The 19,189-nt window shown below is 46.7% G+C and overlaps 1 protein-coding gene across 3 annotated transcripts in view; it reads right to left on the bottom strand.

The window, feature by feature from the left end:
* The window catches only part of CFDP1 (craniofacial development protein 1), an 84,682-nt gene extending 65,918 nt beyond the window's left edge, over window positions 1-18,764 (bottom strand). The window contains exons 1-5 of one of the 3 annotated variants that reach the window (XM_040982359.1): window positions 18,536-18,764; window positions 15,365-15,482; window positions 13,434-13,653; window positions 13,038-13,165; window positions 7,884-8,003 (exon numbers count right to left, since the gene is read on the bottom strand). In XM_040982359.1, the coding sequence (XP_040838293.1) occupies window positions 7,884-8,003; window positions 13,038-13,165; window positions 13,434-13,653; window positions 15,365-15,482; window positions 18,536-18,599 (650 nt within the window). In that variant the 5' untranslated portion in view covers window positions 18,600-18,764. The remainder of the gene's footprint in view (window positions 1-7,883; window positions 8,004-13,037; window positions 13,166-13,433; window positions 13,654-15,364; window positions 15,483-18,535) is intronic. The other 2 variants (XM_040982357.1, XM_040982360.1) reach the window with 2 other exon arrangements.
* Window positions 18,765-19,189: the final 425 nt, after the last annotated feature.

Raw genomic sequence — 19,189 nt, 5'->3', positions numbered from 1 at the left:
GTAAGACACAGTCCCTACACCGGCTTATCGTCCACCTCAGTGCTTGTACAACTGACACTTGTTTTTTTAACCTGAACTTTTGAATGATTGAGAATGACACTGGTGAGTTAACATAGTATCTTTACCAGCCAAATCCTTTTTTTTTTAAATTGCATTGCATTATGTGACACAGTTTTACAGGTGCTGAGATTCCCCCCACCCCTCCCCAAACTCTCCCCCCATGGTGGATTCCTCCACCTTGTTGCATTACCACAGTTCAAGTTCTGTTGAGATTCTTTCATTGCAAGCATATACCAAGCATAGAGTCCAGCATCTTATTATCCAGATAAGTTCAATGGCTTGTTGGGGAGACCATCTCTGGTCGTAGAGCCGAAACAGCCAAATCTTAGCTTTCTCATCTGTCATTCAACAAATGCACAAAAATGTATCATGAATGTAATTTTAGAAAAAAAAAATCTGCTTTTGGCAAAGCTTTGCAAAGGAAAAGAAATTTTAACTCATAATTCAAACCAATGGGTTTGAAGATCCAGTTAACAAAAGGATAGTGGGCAAGCCCTGATGGACCCTGGCAGCAGTGTGCCCAAGCGAGCCCTCTCTGGAGATCCTGGGCAGACTCGGCTTGGGGCTCCCTGCTTGGTTATGCCTACTGAACATCAGACGCATTCGTGCTGTCACTCAGCAAGCCTTCTCAGAATCTGCACTCCAGAAATATCAGTATGCGAGCATAAAATACATGTATAAGGATCAGTACATGGTTATTTCTAACTGTAAAATCTGGAAAATAAGTACCAATAAAAGAAACTCTATTTAAACTATGAAATACAAAGTGAAATACCATGCAGTATTTTAAAAATACATACTTATGTTGAATTTGGAAAGATGGTCAAGGTAGACAATTAAGTAAAAATAAAAGTTACAGATCAATATCGACAGTATTGACAGAGTCCATTTCAAGGGTCTGCATGAGTACAATACATTCGCATAAAACAGACAAATCTGCACAAAACTGACTACCAGTTCTGGGGCGATCACAAAACAACATAAGTGGTGGAACTTGAGGCCATTTTTATTTATATGAAAACAAACAAACAAAACACAGGCCTATGTTTGACTAGTGCTTAAGCTGCTGATTAAGATGCCTGCACCCCATGTCAACCACTGGGATCCCCGACATCAACGTGAGAGAACAACACCGAGTTCTTGCCTTTGGCCTGACCTGAGCTCAAAGGAATAGACCAACAGACACCGTGGTTGCACCCTCTCAAAGAAATCAACAAAATGTCTAATAGCCTAAGTTTATTAGTGGCATCAGGCTTTTATAGACTGAGGGTCACTTAGGATAAGTGAGGAGGTATTGAGAAGCTTACATAGTTCCCATAAGTCTCAAATGTCTAACATGTAAACAACAGGGACCAGTATGTGGCACAGCACACTAAGCTGCTGCTCATGACATCAGCATCCCATATCGGAGTGCAGATTCAATCCCTGGCCGCTATGCTTCCAACCCAGCTCCCTGCTAATGTGTCTGGTAAAGCGTGAAAGATGACCTAAGTACTGGGTCCCTGCCACCACATGGCAAACACGGAAGGAGCTGCTGGCTGCTTGCCCGGCCCGGACTGGGAGTGTACCAGTGGACAGAAGCAAGTATTCTCGCTCCCTCTGGCTCACTGTCTGTCACTTTACTCTTCAAAAAAATAAAATCATTCTACACACACACACACACACACACACACAGAGCACATATACAGCCACAAAAGAACAAAAATTTTGTTCACCTTAAATTAAATGAAAACAAACAAAAAATCATCATTTAGTTTTAAATCACGATACAGTCAAAAGCAAAAGAAATTTCAGTGAAAAAAAAAAATAAGCTACTTAGTACACAGAAATATCATACCAAAAGACTATGGTAATTTGGACAAGAAAAATGTATAATACTCCCATATTCAATCTTATTAATGTTTCAAGTTCCTGAGATCCTGTTACACTCCATCTGTCTTTCAAGGGGGAACTCTGCCCCCTAGTGTATACTAGAAGAAACACAAGAGGCAGTGACAAGAATAAACAGTTGCTACAGTTAGCCAGAATACTTCAGTCAGGGGGCATCACCATGCTCTCCTGAAGGGAAGATACTCAATTTCCACTACCATGCCCAGTGTCACTACTTCAAGTATTTACTCTGCTCTTCCTATCAGGCCCAAGAAGTACCTAAAGCACTTCACTGACCCATTTTCCACACCAAGAGACTCTCAATACAACTTTTAACCAAGCATTGAACTTGTAGTCTGAGAAGATGTCTGAAATTAATCTAGAGAACAACTGGTTTCCAAAAGGAAACTTTAGCAACCAGTGGGAGAAGCATCTGCCTTCAAGGGCCAAGCAGGCCAAGGATGCCTGGAGCTGCTGCGGCAGGACCAGGAAAGGGTCAACCCCATCCTTCCTGCCCTGCCCCCTTGCCGCTGTTCTCAAGAAAACCCAGTAACCCAGGTTTCTATGTTAACTGTCTTGATTAGTAAATATAGGCCAAACAAAAATATCTAAGCACAGGTCAGGCCACAAACTATGAACTTGTGCATGACTGCCGAAAAGTGGATGTTCACACGAGGCACCAAAGCAAAGAGCGGTGCTCATGCAAGTGGGGACTCAGGCCCCTGAGGCTGTGTCCAGAGGAAGGAGATGCAGGCTGTGTGAAAACTCGGAAGCAATGCGGAATGGTAAGCATCCATGGACCCCACCTGCTAAGTACCAGTGGCTTCCTCAAGTCATTATAACAATCAATGAATCTTCTCCCGTATTGCTGAGCACCTCCTACCATGATACCACATTCACTAATAATAGTTGATTCAAAAGCCAATGGATCAGGCCTGGCACAGTGGCCTAGCAGCTAAAATCCTCGCCTTGAATGCGCCAGGATCCCGTATGGGCACCGGTTCTAATTCCGGCAGCTCCACTTCCCATCCAGCTCCCTGCTTGTGGCCTGGGAAAACGGTTGAGGACGACCCAAGGCCTTGGGACCCTGCACCCGCATGGGAGACCTGAAGGAGGTTCCTGGCTCCTGGCTCCGGATTGGCGTAGCACCAGTCACTGCGCTCACTTGGGGAGTGAATCATCGGACGAAAAATCTTCCTGTCTCTCCTCCTCTCTGTATATCCAACTTTGTAATAAAAAAAAAAAAAAAAAAAAAAAAAGCCAATGGATGATCAAGAACATATAGTCACTAACACTCATAAAACAAGGACAAGGCGAGCTCTGAGTCAACAAGTCCTACAAGGTCATCTCACAGGAAACCTCCCAGAGTAGAAAGTCTGAAGTTGGTTTTGGAAACAAAACAGAAGATTTAATCTCATCTCTTTAATTCTAGAATTAATTATATATAACACAAGGAAGCTGCTTTTCTCTTTCTGTTAGCTAATTTTTTAGTCTTACTGGACTCAACAGCTTTCTACCAGTCTGTCTGAACCAGTTTGCATTTAGACCTTTATAAGCTTCAAGGAGATTATATGGAAGAGATCTAGGCATTCTAGGTACCCAAGCCTTAGTACCAATGCTGAAATTTCCTCCACAGCCTATGGACATGCTCAAGGATATATCTGTGGCAGAGAAGGTTCAGCAGTCTCTGGCCCATCCGGGCACACCTGTCAGCGCCAGCTTCCCTGCTAATGCCAATGTGTCCGAGAGGCAGTGAGTGACGGCTCAAAGCACACTGGATCCCTGCTGGTGGGAGTTTGTACCTACCTTCTCCTGGCTCAGCCCCAGCTGCTGCAGCCATGTGGGGAGTCAACCAGAAGACAGATTTCTCTGTCACTGTCTTTCAAATAAACAAATGAATCTTTTAAAAAAATCAGGCCCGGGGCCCGGCGCGGTGGCGCAAGTGGTTAAAGGTCCTCGCCTCGCACGCCCGGGATCCCACATGGGCGCCGGTTCTAATCCCGGCAGCCCCGCTTCCCTTCCAGCTCCCTGCCTGTGGCCTGGGAAAGCAGTCGAGGACAGCCCAAAGCTTTGGGAACCTGCACCCGCGTGGGAGACCCGGAAGAGGCTCCTGGCTTCGGACCGGCATAGTATCGGCCCGTTGCGCTCACTTGGGGAGTGAATCATCGGACGGAAGATCTTCCTCTCTGTCTCTCCTCTCTGTATATCCGCCTTTCCAATGAAAAAATAATAAAAATAAATCTTTAAAAGTAAAAAAAAAAAAAAAAAATCAGGCCCGGCATCAAGGTTTGATTGGCTAATCCTCCAGCTTCGAGAGCCAGTATCCTATATGGATGCTAGTTCATGTCCTGGCTGCTCTATTTCCCATCCAGCTCCCTGCTCTGGCCTAGGAAAGCAGCAGAGGATGGCTCAAGGTCTTGGGACCCTGGGTACCCCCGTGGGAGACCAGAAAGAGGCTCCAGGCTTTGGATCAGCTCAGCTCTAGCTGTTGTGGCCATCTGGGCAATGAACCGGCTGAGGGAAGATCTTCCTCTCTTTCTCTCTGTAAATATGTAAATAAAAATAAATAAATCTTTTTTTAAAAAAGGGCAAATATTATAGCATCCATTTATACGAAATGTCTAAATTGGAAAAGAGACACAGAAAACACAGCAATGGTTGACTGGGATGAGTGGGAGAGTAGCGATAAGACAGAAATGGACAGTGAAAGTGGCTTGCTAACGTATCTGAAGTTTCTTTCCGGAGGCAGTAGAGATGACGGCCGTCGCACTGTTCTGTGAGCGCGCCATGCTATGTACATTCTGAGGACCAAGCACGGTATAGAAACTGGTGAGTTATATGACAGGAATCTAATCTCAGTAAAGCTACGTTTATAAAAAGAAAAAAAAAGAGCAAATCCAATTATAAATTATTCAGCTGACAAAACACCATTTGTTCTCTCAAGGAAAACTACTTCCGCATTCCAGAAATTTCACAAGTCATGCCTATTGGAATCTCCATTTTCTTCTTATTATCCTAATTAAGACAATAATTCTGACATGTATTTTTTTGAAATAAGCTGGATTTCTTCTCCCTGGAATAACCATTCTCCAGGGAAGTGACCACACTCCACAGAGGCACTCCCAGGCACACGGCATGCATGAGGCATTTCACAAAACCTCAAACTAGGAAATGAAGACCCAGGACAGTCTTATCTTTTTGGTGATATTTAAATGTATCAATGTGAATAATCTGTGGGTCTTCCTTTTTAGCAAAAAACATTTATTTTAGTAAAAACAAAACAAAAACATAATTAGACCTAGCTTTGCAATGATCCTCTCAACAGAAAGGCAACTATTTAAAAGTGAGATGTTCTTTTAAAACAAGAAAGGAAAGAAGGAAGGAAGGAACACAGATCAGAGGTCTGACAGATCTGATCATTTTATTATTGCAAGAGAGTCATCAAACACGGAAACAATTCCTCTGAATATACAGGTAACTTGTGTTTAGTGAAATGCTCAATGTTACTTATAAAAAAATAAACTATAATCATTACAGTCTCAGGGGTCAGTGTCGTGACACTGTCCAACTCACAGCTGTCCCACGTGAGTGACAGGGAAGAAAACCCTGGCTCCATCACTTCCCGCAGCTCCCTGAGAAAGGCCTGGAGAAGCAGCAAGGAGAGGGCAAGTGCGTGGGCCCCTGCACCCACGCGGGACACCTGGAAAGAAGCTGCTCTTTCTCTCCTCTCTAGCTCTGCATTTAAAGTAAATAAATAAGTCTTAAAAAAAAAAGTAACAAACTCAGGATTGAATCCTGGCCAGCAAGATTTCAGTTAATACTGGTCAGAAGCTGGAAGCAAGCAACTGTGTTCACAGTGAAACTTGGGGGAGGGGCAGTGAGCGCTCGGAACGGCACAGGACCCTGGAACCCTAAGCTAAGTAAGCACTGGTCGTCCACTACCAGAGAGATGGCTAATTAAAAGTGGGTTTACTCCAGTCCTAAAGCATAAACTTTGGCTTTTTATAGTCTAAGCAGTGTGCTATTTTAAACATGGGGAGGAAATGCATTTTCAGTTACAAATATTTGCTCCTCTGAATCTGTTCTTGTTAGCAAAAGACGTGAACAGGATGTTTTACTCTTATTCTGGTTTTCCTGTATTGCTTAAATCTGTTTAGAGAAAAGGAAAATAAACAAATAAAACGTTCCTGCTAACAATTTCTAAACTGAAGTTGCTTCCTACAGAAATAACTTTTTAAAAATATAGATTATCCCTCTATTTTCTTCCCTGGAAGACTTTGTGGGCCTTGAACGTGGAGTCTGCAGCCAGTTCTCTTGTCCTTATCTCTTCCTAAGAATAATTAGGACTGTAAAAGCTTTGGGAGAGGCACACCAGAAAAAAAAAAACACACTGACCTTCAAGGCCTTTCTGGGTTTATTCAGAAATTCCAGGCATACCATATCATAATTAAACGCTCCCCCACTCTCATATACAACTGTGAGGACTTGGGCACTCTGCCACTTTGCAAATCTGTTAACGCTCTAACATGGCTTTCAAAGAAAGTGGTTCTGTCAAATTCCATGTTTCCCCCTTTGTAAGGAAGTCAGCAGTTCATTAATCTTGTGGAAATGCTTCAGTTGAAGAGCTCCCGGGAAGAGGTCCTAACTGCAGATCCCGACTGTCCCAGGAGCTTCCCTGGACGCACAGCCCAACAGACTCTCCTTGACCCTGTATGCCTCCTCCTCCTGGCTGGGCCTCCACCCAGAGCTCCGTCCCTGCTGGGCCCGCACAGGTCTTTCACCAGAACTCTTCTGAACCAGTTCAGAGAATCCTCTCTCCCTTGATGTCTCACCACCCCTAGCCTGCCTTCAGCAAGAAACCTGACAAGCAGGTTTGCCAACAATCTCCCTTTTTGCCACCCTTAGTAATTTTCCATTCATGGATTTCCCCCAACACCCACCCCTAGTTTTGCCACAGCTAACCAGCTATCTTTGGAGTTGAGACTTCCCCCAACTAGAGACGGCTTGGCAACCACTGCAACGGCCTTCCTTACTTTTAATAAAGACAGATAATTTCTTCCTTAACAATTCTGTGGTGAGTAGAGTATACTGAAGAGCTTAGAGGGAGGGAGCCGGGTGGGGAGGAAGGGAGGGAGAGAGGGAATCTGAGTATTTTATTCCCTTGGGAAGGTCCACTGCTCGACTCAGCTGCTGAAGCTCATTCCACAGAAGCTTGGCTTCCACTGCCACCACCTGCTCCCTCCCGCCCTCAGGCCTCTGGCTGCCGTGGAGTCCACCAGCAGTAGTCCTAGGAGTGCCATGCCATCACTGCGGCTTTCTATCACTTTGCGAGTTTTCCCTGATGGGATCCTAATTTGAGGGCACCACCTGTTTTTTGTGGAGTTTCCCCAAAAGAAAAAAAAAAAAAAAAAAAAAAGGAGGGCCCAGCTCGGTGGCCTAGCGCCTAAAGTCCTCACCCATATGGGTACCAGCTCTAATCCCGGCAGCTCTGCTTCCCATCCAGCTCCCTGCTTGTGGCCTGGGAAAGCAGTTGAGGACAGCCCAAAGCCTTAGGACTGTCCTAGTTTCAGATCAGCTTAGCTCTGGCCATTGTGGTCACTTCAGGAATATGCCAGCAGCTGGAAGATCTTTCTCTTTGTATATCTGCCTTTCCAATAAAAATAAATATTTAAAATTTTAAAAGTCCTGGTGAACTATTAGTGCTATTTTCATTTATATTCTGATGTGTAATGTTTCCATGTTCAACTCTGGTGCATGCTATAAATCACCACTTCTTTGGGACTGAAATCAAATGCGATATCTATAACTGCTTTTCCTTTACATCTTCGCCTTGCTAAACATTTCAGCAGTGTACCCTGCTTTCTGGAATGCTGATCCTTGCAAGGACACAGCTCTTCTCACACACTCAGAGCCTTGGGACTGACAGCCAGCCCGTGGGACTGACTGGTACTCACCCCGAGCCAGCAGGGAGGGACAGCGCCGTGGACGGGGCGTTCGCCTGTGGCCGGTCTCTCTCATTCTGCTTCAAGAAGGATTTGGCTTCTTTTGATTTAGCATCCACTTCCTTAGTAACCCTGCGGCAAGAAATGTGGCACCAAGTTTACAAACGGAATACAGAAATAAAATCTAAGAGACAAACTGACAGCTAGAGAATATGTACCAAGTTTTTAATAAATTCTGGATGTCAAGCTTTACGACCACTGCTTACTACAAATGTCTCCAAGAAATGTGTGGCCCTAAAATGAACACACACACCATGGAGCCACTCCCTCCCTAAGCCCCCAGGTGTGGCATCCGTCAGCAGGGGGCATGCTGCCACCTCACTGAGGTCAGTGCTTGGGTCTCAAGTCCAGGGAAGGCCGAAATGTGGGCAGCACTCCTTAGCTGCAGCTTCCTGCTAACAGAGGCCACAGGGATGGCTCACACAACTGGGAAACCTGGAGTCCCCAGCCCCCAGGCTCCGCCTGCCTCTGCGCAGTGAATCCAAGCTCATTTCCCAGCTGTCCTCGCTTTCCCAAAGAAAAACAGTGGGGGCTGGGAGAGGATTCTATACTTGAAAAGACTGCCAAGTTAATGTTGAAAGGTGACTTAAAAAAATTACTGTTACTCCCCATTCAAGTTCTTATAATGGCTCAGAATTACTCAGAGAATCAGATATAAGCTACTAAACCTTGGCTAAATCAAGGCTTTCCAATATCTGATCCTCACACATTTAGCTCAATCTCTAGATTCCTCCACACTCCAAAATTTCAGTAAGAGTAAAAAAACAAGATCCAAACCCTACTGAATAATGGTAAATACATTTATAGAGATAAAACTGTGCAAGGTTGATGAAGAGCATAACAGAAAATACCAAGCCAAATTTTCTGAAACTAAAAAGCAAACAGACAAGTAATGATTGGCTGGTTTTGGTTTTCTCTGGCATTATAAACTTGCAGCTATGCAGAATGGCCAACAAGCCAGCCAGCTGGGACCCTAGGTAAGCTCATTTTACATGGAAACATCAGGAACCTCGGAAGGCTAGGTCTAAAAGAAATTTAAAGTTGGTATCGGGGTTTTTCTTTTTAAACTCAGGATCTACCAACATGGGCCTCACACCATGAAGAAGGCAGGCCATCACTGGGAAGCACTAATGGGCTGGGCAGCCACCACCACGCCGGCCAGCACGTGCGCGGGGAGATGACCATCATCTGCAGCAAGCAGCAGGACCACAGGCCGTCACGCACGTGGGGAAGCAGCTCCAGAGAGGCAACTCCTCAAGCCACAGGCAGAGAGCAGGAGAGACAACTACATCTCAGCCTTGGGCCAGCTGAGTGTCCAAGGGGATCCGAACCTAAGGAAAGGCTGAAGGAAGCTTCTGGACTTTGGCACTCTCTCCAAGCTGCCAATCACTCAGCCTACTGCTGGGCTCAACTTCAGACACCACAGGGAGCCTCTTAACCTTTCTAATTTGCTGTCATATTTTCAACAAACCTGGGTCAACAACAATGATAAACAAGCAGCCCCAGCCCCAAGCTCCTTTGTCACTACCCTCACGCTCACCTCCCTGGAGGCAAGCACAGCAGGCCCGTAACTCCTTAAAGAAACCACAACAACAGAAGCTCCAGTCTCACAAGGGGCAGTGTCAAGTTTTAAAATAATACATTTTCTTAAATTTTTAAAAATCTTTATTTATTCTTTGAAAGGCAGAGTTCGTATCGGAGGGAGCATGGAGAAAGCATGACTTGTGGTCATCCCTAACTTCACCTCAGTATTATTCACATTTCTCTTACGGACTTCGGTAACTGACATACTACCCTCCATTTCTAGGATGTCTAGAAAACCTTTAAACCAGCAGTAAGAAACCGAGATGGTAAAATCCTTCCTGTTGGAGAAGAGCTGTACTTAGACCACCTCCAATACACAAGCGGCAAGCCTGAGGTCTGGGAAAGAGCTGTTATTAGTGAGAGATAATTCAAGTGCTCTCAAGTAGAAAATCCACTTTAACTTCATTTTCACTTACTCAGAACTTCCTGAAACATCTGACTTTGGATAGGTATTTTCCATGACCAGCCTTTTCCAAAAGATGAATCACTTAGGAAAATCTGAGCTAAGTGGCTCAGCAGGTTATATATCTTCATTCCTCAGAGTTAGTAAGATCTTCATGTTTTCAATGTGTGGGTGTGGAGAACAAACAAACCAGCAAAAATTGTAAAATTAACAAGTGAAATGCAGTTGGAAGAACAGGAAGACTGGCTTTGTACTAACACGACCTTACGCTATACTCACAAATCCTTCCCATTCAGCACTAACGCCCGCACTTCTTAAAGATGCAGTAATGTTCCGAACTTGACATAAAGCCAAAATGGCAAAACGGTGACATCATAAATATAAAGCACATTTCATTCAAATCCACACACCAAATTTGTACCTGCTGTCACACAAAATTAAGAATCTAAGTCTCTCATGAAGGTTCCTCATAACATCTAAATTTAAATATTAATAATTTAGGTTACACAAAAAAAGCCTGTCCAAAGGCAAGGGACGAACAGGGTTTTGTTTTCTCCGCAAGGAAAGGGGAGCTTTGTCTCTAATCACATTATAGATCTCTATAATATGCGATCCTTTAAAATAAGTAACAGATTGACTTGTATTGCTTCTCGGCCTTTTGGCTAAGACCAAGTGTAACATAAACTGTATCTAAGCACATGAAATTTATGCAGATTGCTCCCAAACCTTCTAGAGGATGGTGCTGCCCTCTACTGTCAAATAATGGAAATAGCAGGTCCCTGAACAAACACCCAACCAGTAGTACCACAGATTAGGTTTTTTGGTTTGCTTGCTTGTTTTTAAAGATTTATTTATCTTTATCGAAAAGGAAGATTTTACAGAGGACACAGAGAGAAAGATCCTACATCCACTGGATCACTACCCAAATGGCAGCAATGACCAGAGCTGAGCCCATGCAAAGGAGTTTTTTTTTAATGTAAAGATTTATTTATTTTTATTGGCAAATCAGATATACAAAGAGAAGGAGAGACAGAGAAGCTCTTTGTCCACCGATTCACTCCCCAAGCGGCCACAATAGCCAGAGCTGAGCCAATCCAAAGCCAGGAGCCAGGAGCTTCTTCTGGGTCTCCCACACAGGTGTAGGGTCCCGAAGCTTTGGACCATCACCGACTACATTCCCAGGCTACAAGCAGGGAGCTGGATGGGGAGCTGCGCCAGCAGGATTAGAACTGGTGCCCATATGGAATCCTGGCGCATTCAAAGCAAGGACTTTAACTGCTACGCTATCGCGTCAGGCCCAATTTCTGAAAAGTTTTAAAGCTCTGTTTCTCATGTTGTATCAGCACACTTTTGATACTGCATCCTACAAAGCTACCAAAACCACAGTTTCCATTTGGGTTCTGCTACTCTCAGAACTCAGTAGTTCCCAGTGATGCCTGAGGGTGAAATACAGAGCACATTATTAATTCACATCAATGGATCTCAGAAGCGACTGCCATGAAAAAGGGAGTAACAATAGAGAATTCTCTCACTGCTGGCTCACTGCCCAAGTGGCCACCCACAATGGCCAGAGCTGAGGCAATGTAAAGCCAGAGCTTCCTCTGGGTCTCCCACACGGGTGCAGGGTCCTAAGGCTTTCATTCTTGATGCTTTCCCAGGCCACAAGGGAGCTGGAAGGGAAGTGGAGCAGGTTGGACTCAAACTGGCACCCATATAGGATCCCAGCTCTAACAACAAGAGGACTTAGCCATCAGCCACCATGCCTGCCAGGCCTTGCATTTGGTCTTTTAAGCGTCCAGAGCAGCAGTGCTGTGGAATATCCCTCAGTTTGCGCTGTGCATCATTCCCTCATGCTCAGCTTGGCAGTGATAATAGAAGACAGCAGCGCTTGGTCCTCCAGTGTGGGTGACAAATTAGACCAGGCAGTGAGAGAATTCTCTATTGTTACTCCCTTTTTCATGGCAGTCGCTTCTGAGATCCATTGATGTGAATTAATAATGTGCTCTGTATTTCACCCTCAGGCATCACTGGGAACTACTGAGTTCTGAGAGTAGCAGAACCCAAATGGAAACTGTGTGGTTTTGGTAGCTTTGTAGGATGCAGTATCAAAAGTGTGCTGATACAACATGAGAAACAGAGCTTTAAAACTTTTCAGAAATTGGGCCTGACGCGATAGCGTAGCAGTTAAAGATTTTACAGAGGACACAGAGAGAAAGATCTTCCTCTCTGTCTCTCCTCCTCTCTGTATTATCTGATTTTGCAATTTAAAAAAAAAAAACCTCACTGGATGTTTCTGTAAAAAACCCATCTCTTCTGAAGGCAGTAGGAGCAAGAACGTACCGGACCCCAGAGGTCGCCCCCAAATTCTGAAACCTACAAACAGCACGCTAGTTTTCTCCGTGCTCCTTCACTCTGACTTTGGTCTCCACAATGCCAGGTTCAAAGCACAGGAACGTCTTTGCAGAGGTGTTTTGCGTGATGAAACGTCAGTGGCATTTACACACAAAACATAAGTTTAAGATCAGAAAAAGTCTGGGTCCAGCATAATTGCTCAGTGGCTAAATCCTCACCTTGCATGCACTGGGATCTCATACGGGCTCTCGTGTGTCCCAGCTGCTCCACTCCCAGCCAGCTCCCTGCTTGTGGCCTGGGAAAGCAGTTGAGGATGGCCCAAAGCCTTGGGACCCTGCGGCCGTGTGGGAGACCAGGGGAAGGTCCCAGCTCCTGGCTTCACACCAGCTTAACTCTGGACACTGGCCGCCTGGGGAGTGAATCAGCAAATGGAAGATCTTTCTCCTTCTCTCTGTAAATCTGGCCCATAAGGTGAGGACTTAGCCACCTGGTTACTGCACCAGGCCCTTGTTCTACTTTGGATCCAGCTCCCTGGAAATGAACCCAGAAAAGCAGGAGATGGTCCAGGACCCTGGGTCTCCGACACCCAGTGGGGAGACCCCAATGACTTCCCAGCTCCTGGTTTCAGCCTGGCCCAACTGTGGCTATTTCAGGAACTGGTGAATGAGACAGAGGAAAGAAGATCTTTGTCTCTCCTTCACTGTGCCTGTCAAATAATAAAATCAAACTAAAAGTAACAGTTTCAAAGTTTGTGAAGGTTGTCTTACCTCACTTCTTCACCGGCAAAATCAAACACTTTGGTGATTTTAACCTTTTCTATTTCTTTAGGTTTCTCGAGCTCTTCTGCTTTTTCTGACAATTTACTTGAACCGGTCTGTTCAGTCTCCTCTCCTTTCTGTGAAAACAGCGAGAAGCCCATTAGTGTCACCGAGTAGGATGCACCGGGGCCTTCTAACTACGCTGGTGGCGGCCATCCTTTCTGTTTACCTCTAAGCCCTTACAGACTCACTGGGATGCATCCTATCAGAAAGGTGCCGCTTCCCGCACAGGGGAAGCCTTCTAAGGCATTTAGCCTGCCTTCTAAAGCACTGCAACCGTCAGCTTGCAAATAATACTGAAACAATGCAGGCCTTCCCGAAGGGCAGGCATTCAGGAACTCTTACCTGTGCCTGCGTGCTTGGGGGTGCTTTGGGCTTGGAACCCACATCGCTGAGGAAGCTGGCCCAGAGCTCATCCTCCTTTTTCCTCCTGGCAGCCTCAGAAGCAGCTCCTTTCTCCTGGTCCGCTGCCTCCTCTTCCTCCTCGCTGCTACTTCCTCCAGATTCTGCCTTGCCATCTTCCTCTTCGTCTTCCTCTAACAAGAGACCACCTTGTTTTCTCTTCCTAATCAGCGAAGTGACAAAGGAAAGACAAGACAATGTACGCAACTGCAGTTACTCTGTCCTCAATTTCACATGCTACCATGCAAATCTGAGAAAAATTTGTGACTGGGGACTATGGATACACATTTAAAGGAGAAACACAGGAGGAAGTCAACATCGATAGGGAACACACTGAGAACTGGGCTCTTACTGTCCGCATTTTCCCTCAATCCTTCAGAATCAAGAGTGCTCTAATTCCAGGCAGGATCAGTTATTTGCATGAAGACAACATTCAAAATCACCTGGCAGAATGACTCAGTCTAGAAATAGTGTTCTAAGAACATACATATGACAAATCATGTATTACTTTTTAAAAGGCTACTCCATTTGGAGAAAAAATTTTATTAAAAAGAGACTCAAATCTATTTCATACAGCAGTTTTCAGGGCAAAAAAGTTCAATGTTTCTTCAAACTTTGTAAAGAAATGAAAGCTGGAGGGTCCGGCAGGATGGCCTAGCAGCTAAAGTCCTCGCCTTGAACGCACCAGGATCCCATGTGGGCGCTGGTTCATATCCCAACAGCCCCACTTCCTAACCAGCTCCCTGCTTGTGGCCTGGGAAAGCAGTCGAGGACGGCCCAGAGCCTTGGGATCCTACACCTACGAGGGAGACCTGGAGGAAGTTCCTGGCTCCTGGTTTCAGATTGGCATAGCACCGGCCGTTGTGGTCACTTGGGGAGTGAATCATTGGATAGAAGATCTTCCTCTCTGTCTCTCCTCCTGTCTGTACATCTGACTTTGCAATAAAAATAAATAAATCTTAACAACAACAAAAAGATCTAGTATTCGTACACAAAGAACATGCGCCTCGTAAAGCCTAGGTGCGACCTAAGTGCTGTGCAGCGCCTCAGAACGAGCTCTGTAGGGACGCACAAAAGCTCGGCGCAGTTAAACCCTCGCCTTTTATGCAGCAGCATCCCACATGTGCGCTGGTTCCTGTCTCAGCTGCTGCACTCCCCGCCTGGTCCCTCCTTGCAGCCTGGGATGGGAGCAGAGGATGGCCCAACGCCTTGGAACCCCGCACTCATGTGGGCAACCTAGAGGATGTTTCTGGCTCCTGGCTTCGGATCACTTTAGTTCTGGTCCTTGTGGCTACTTAGGGAGCGAGCCAGAGGATGGAGGATCTTTTCAATAAAATAAAATCCTTGGGGAAAAAAAAAAAAGAGAGAGAGAGAGAGAGAAAGAATATACAGCGTGATACCGTCTCCAAGATCCGAAATAAGAAACGATATGCACAGTGCAACATCATATGCAGTTTCATCAAAAAGAAAGTAGGACATATATATAAGCAAACTTCACTGTCTTATAATCCCACTTCTCCACACTCTGTGCAGCTCTGGCCACGTGTGCTTGCACACACCCAGGGCGTGCCTCTGGCAGCACAGCCTCGCAAAGGCAAAGCCACAAGGGCTAGGAAAGGGTATATATTTTTGCAGGATTTTTTTTTTTCTTCCATCAATGTACCTATTACATACTTTTTTTTTTCTTTCGAATTAAGCTGAAAATCTTTTAAAGTTTCAGCAGACTAAGAATTTAGTACTAGAATATCAGCAAAGGTTTCCCTCAGGAAGACACTGGAAACCCTGCGAACAAGGAAATCCGTGTCCAGAGCAGACAGCAGCCCCGAGGGCAGGCCAGCAGCTCCAGCTCCAGCGCAGGGCTCGGGCCAGCTCACCTGGCTGCCACGCTGGCAGCGTTCCTTTTTCTCCCTTTGGTTTTCTGTGTCTGCTCTTCACCATCCACTTCATCCTCCTTCACTAATTCATTTACATCATCTTCGCTGTACTCTCCACCTGAAATCACACAACAGCACGGTTACACAGACAGGAATAAAGGCTTCCAAAACAGGACGAGACATTTTCATGAAGAAAAAAGCCTAGGGCCCAGCGCAATAGCCTAATGGCTAAATCCTTGCATTGCAAGCTCTGGGATCCCATATGGGGGCAGGTTCCTGCACCAGCTGTACCACTTCCCTTCCAGCTCCCTGCTTGAGGTCTGAGAAGGCCTTCAAGGGTGGTGCAAGGCCTTGGGACCCTGCACCTGCCTGGGAAATCTGGAAGAAGCTCCTGGCTCTTGGCTTCCAATTAGCTCAGCTCCAGCTCTTGCAGCTACTTGGAGAGTGAACTAGTGGAAGGAAAATCTTTGTCTCTCCTTCTCTGTAAATCTACTGTTCCAATAAAAATAAATCAATCTTTAAAATAAAAAAGCTTAGTATGTGCCCCTCCTCTCATTCTTGAGCTCTGCTTTCCTAGGCCACCAAAGCAGGCCATGTCTCCCTTCCCTTCCTTTATCCACACGTGCTCACTGCCCGAGAGTCCGCTATGCTCAGTACTCCCTGAGGACAGATTCACAGTGTCTGACTTCTGAAGTACTGGCTGAATATACGAGTCAATGGATGAATATAAATTCCAATCCTACTAATACAAAACTCAAACAAGAAATTATGGGTGCTGGTTCAAGTTCTGCCAGCTCCATTTCCCATCCAGCTCCCTGCTTGTGGCCTGGGAAAGCAGCTGAGGATGGCCCAAAGCCTTGGGGCCCAGCACCCGTGTGGGAGACCCAGAAGAAGCTCCTAGTTCCTAACTTAGGATCAGCACAATTTCAGTAGTTGTGGTCATCTGGAGAGTGAACCAAGGGGACTGAAGGTCTCTTTCTCTCTGCTGTTCGTTCTCTCTTAAAAAAAATTAGGGGCCTGGCATGGTAGCCTAGCAGCTAAATTCTTGCCTTGCACATGCCAGGATCCCATATGGGTGCCAATTCTAATTCAGGCAGCCCTGCTTTCCATCCAGCTCCCTGCTTGTGGCCTGGGAAAGCAGTTGAGGATGGTCCAAAGCCTTGGGACCCTGTGTCCATGTGGAAGACCAGAAAGAAGTTCCTGGCTTCAGATCAGTGCAGCTCCAGCCACTGCAGAAACCTGTGGAGTTAATCAATGGATGGAAGACCTTCCTCTCTGTATATCTGTCTTTCCAATAAAAATAAATAAAGCTTTAAAAACATGTACTTATTTATTGGAAAGTCAAGAGTTAAGAGAGAAAGGGTGAGACACAGAAAGGAAATCTTTATCCACTGGTTCACTATCCCAATGGCTGTGACAGCTGCACTGGGCCAGGCCTAAGCCAGGAGCTTCTCTCAAAACTCCCAGACGGTGGCAGGGGCCCAAGTACGTGGACCAGTGTCCACCGACTTTCCCAGGCCAGTGGCAGGGAGCTGGATTGGAAGCAGAGCAGGTGGGCCATGAATCAGTGTCCACATAGGATACCACCTTCACATGCAGCACCTCGATCCAGCATGCCGCAGCCGCATCTAATAGAAGTACAATATGTATTTACCCTTCAGTCCAGCAACCTCATTTTTTTTAAAGATTTATTAGTTTTTATTGGAAAGGCAGATTTAGAGAGAAGAAACAAAGATCATCCATCCGCAGGTTTACTCCCCAAGTGGCCACAACCCACAACAGTCAGAACTGAACAATCCGAAGGGATTGACACAGCAAATGAAAGTGAATTTCAAACAAATCTTAAAAAGAAACAAAAAGACATTCAAACAGTCAAGGAGCAGGACAGAACACAAAGATTTCAGATGATCATACTGAAAGCCCAATTTACTGAAATATTCTGGCAGATGACTGAGACAAGAGTTAAACTGGTAGAACACACGGGATCCAGAAAGGTGACAATTAACACCCAAAGGAGTGCAGGGGAAGTAATAGGTGAGCCACCCAATTCAGATAAGAACTCGTATTATCATTAAAATAACTGAACACTCAATGGGGTCTACAAAAAGACAAAGGTCTACCAATAGCAGGCTGGAGACCTGAGCTGGACTGCAAAGTGCAAGTTAAAAGTTGTAACTGTTACCAAAGGACTATGCTACTGTGATAATGTGAGGGGCAAGGATGGTGGCGGGGAACAGGAAGGAGAGAACCGGAGGGGTTAATGCACTACCTACTAAACCGCAGCTTGGAAAATAAAAACAATAAGGAGGGCCTAGCTCTGCGGGCTCCCGGCTTAGGACTGGGCAGCTCTGGTGCTGCAGCCGCTTAGCTGCTGGCTTCAGACCAGCTCAGCTCCGGCGCTTGCCGCCACTTGGGGAGTGAACCAGTGGATGGAAGATCTCCCTCTCTGTGTATCTGACTTTCCAATAAAAATAAATAAATCTTTAAAACACACACACACAAATTAACTTGAAAGAAAGAAAACGCGAGTTTCCCAAACAGATCTTTTAGAAACACTTGAATACGTCTAGGCAGGTGCTGCTGGATATTTGATGAAAAAGAGAATTAGTCTTCGATGACCATCCTGAGGAGGGGGGGGAGTGTCAAGGAGGTGACGGGGAGCCCGTGAGGGAGTGGGGTCAGGCGAATGTCCCCCCCTCGCCTCCCCAACATAACCCACAGGCTTAGGGGAGCAGCTGCCACGACTCTTGGGGTGAACCTCGCGGAGTGGCTACATCTGCATGGACACTTGGCACGAGTCCGCTCAGTCCGGGTAAACCGAGCGAGCGGAAGGGGCAGCTTTGTGTGTCCCCGTTTGATTCGTGACAGCGGCCCCCTCCCCATCAAAAAGGAGGGGTCCTTCTGAAGCAACCGGGAGGCGGCCCTCCCGCGCGCTCCTGACCCCCAGAGCCGTCGTGGCACCACGAGCTCCGACGTGCTGGTGCCCATCGACGTCTGTCTGGCAGCTGCTGTCCCCGGGGGCCGGCTGGCCGCCAGCTGCCCGGTTCCCGCGCTCGCCCGAGGGCCCTGCAGCTCAGGACGTGGCCCCCGCGCACACCGCGACACCCCCGGAGCCCCACGTGACGCGCGGGGCGGGGCCACTGGCCCGGCGCCTCCGACAGAATCGCTCACCCGACGGCACGTAGTCCTCGTCCTCCTCCGAGGTGGAGAAATCTTCGGAATCGAATTCCTCCATGTCGCTGCCGGTCGGGGCCGGCCAACCCGCAAGCCCGCAGCCAAGGCAGCCGAAGCAGGAGCGCCGACAGCCGCGGCCCCCACCCCGGCGATCCTCTAGGGAAACACCATAGAACAGAGGCGGCGGCGGGGACTGGGCCGGCCGGGCGGCGTGTGCGCATGCGCAGAAGGCTCTACGCTTGGGAACACCCGCTTCCGGTCGCTGCCTCTTGAGGCCCGTTAGGGAGCGCGGGCCCGCCCCGAAGCGGTGCATTCTGGGACCTGTAGTCCTAAGCGCTACCTACCCCTCCTGCTTGCTGGAGTCAACGTTTGCACTGAGAGCAAGTTACCCCCATTTATGGGATTACTGCTGGCTCTTAAGATTTCTGCGCTTGTCTTTTTTTTTTTTCTTTTAATTCAAGTATTCGTTCATAGTTCTTTAATTTCCAAATCGACAAGCCAGGCAATCCATGTGTGAGGCTGCCCTGGAAAGCGCCAGTCACCGCTGCTGTGCGGGACACAGCAATGGGTGCGTTTGTGGGTCCACGGAGTGACCGCTGGTCGGAACAGCTCGGTGGACGGCGTCGTCGTGAGGGTAAAGCCAGGACCTCT

This window comes from Ochotona curzoniae, unplaced genomic scaffold (genome assembly GCF_017591425.1).
Source record: "Ochotona curzoniae isolate NIBS_2020 unplaced genomic scaffold, NIBS_Ocur_1.0 contig_3622, whole genome shotgun sequence".
In the NCBI taxonomy this organism is placed as follows: Eukaryota; Metazoa; Chordata; class Mammalia; order Lagomorpha; family Ochotonidae; genus Ochotona; species Ochotona curzoniae.
Note: the sequence above shows the minus strand (reverse complement) of the source record. Positions and strands in the feature narration are given on the sequence as shown.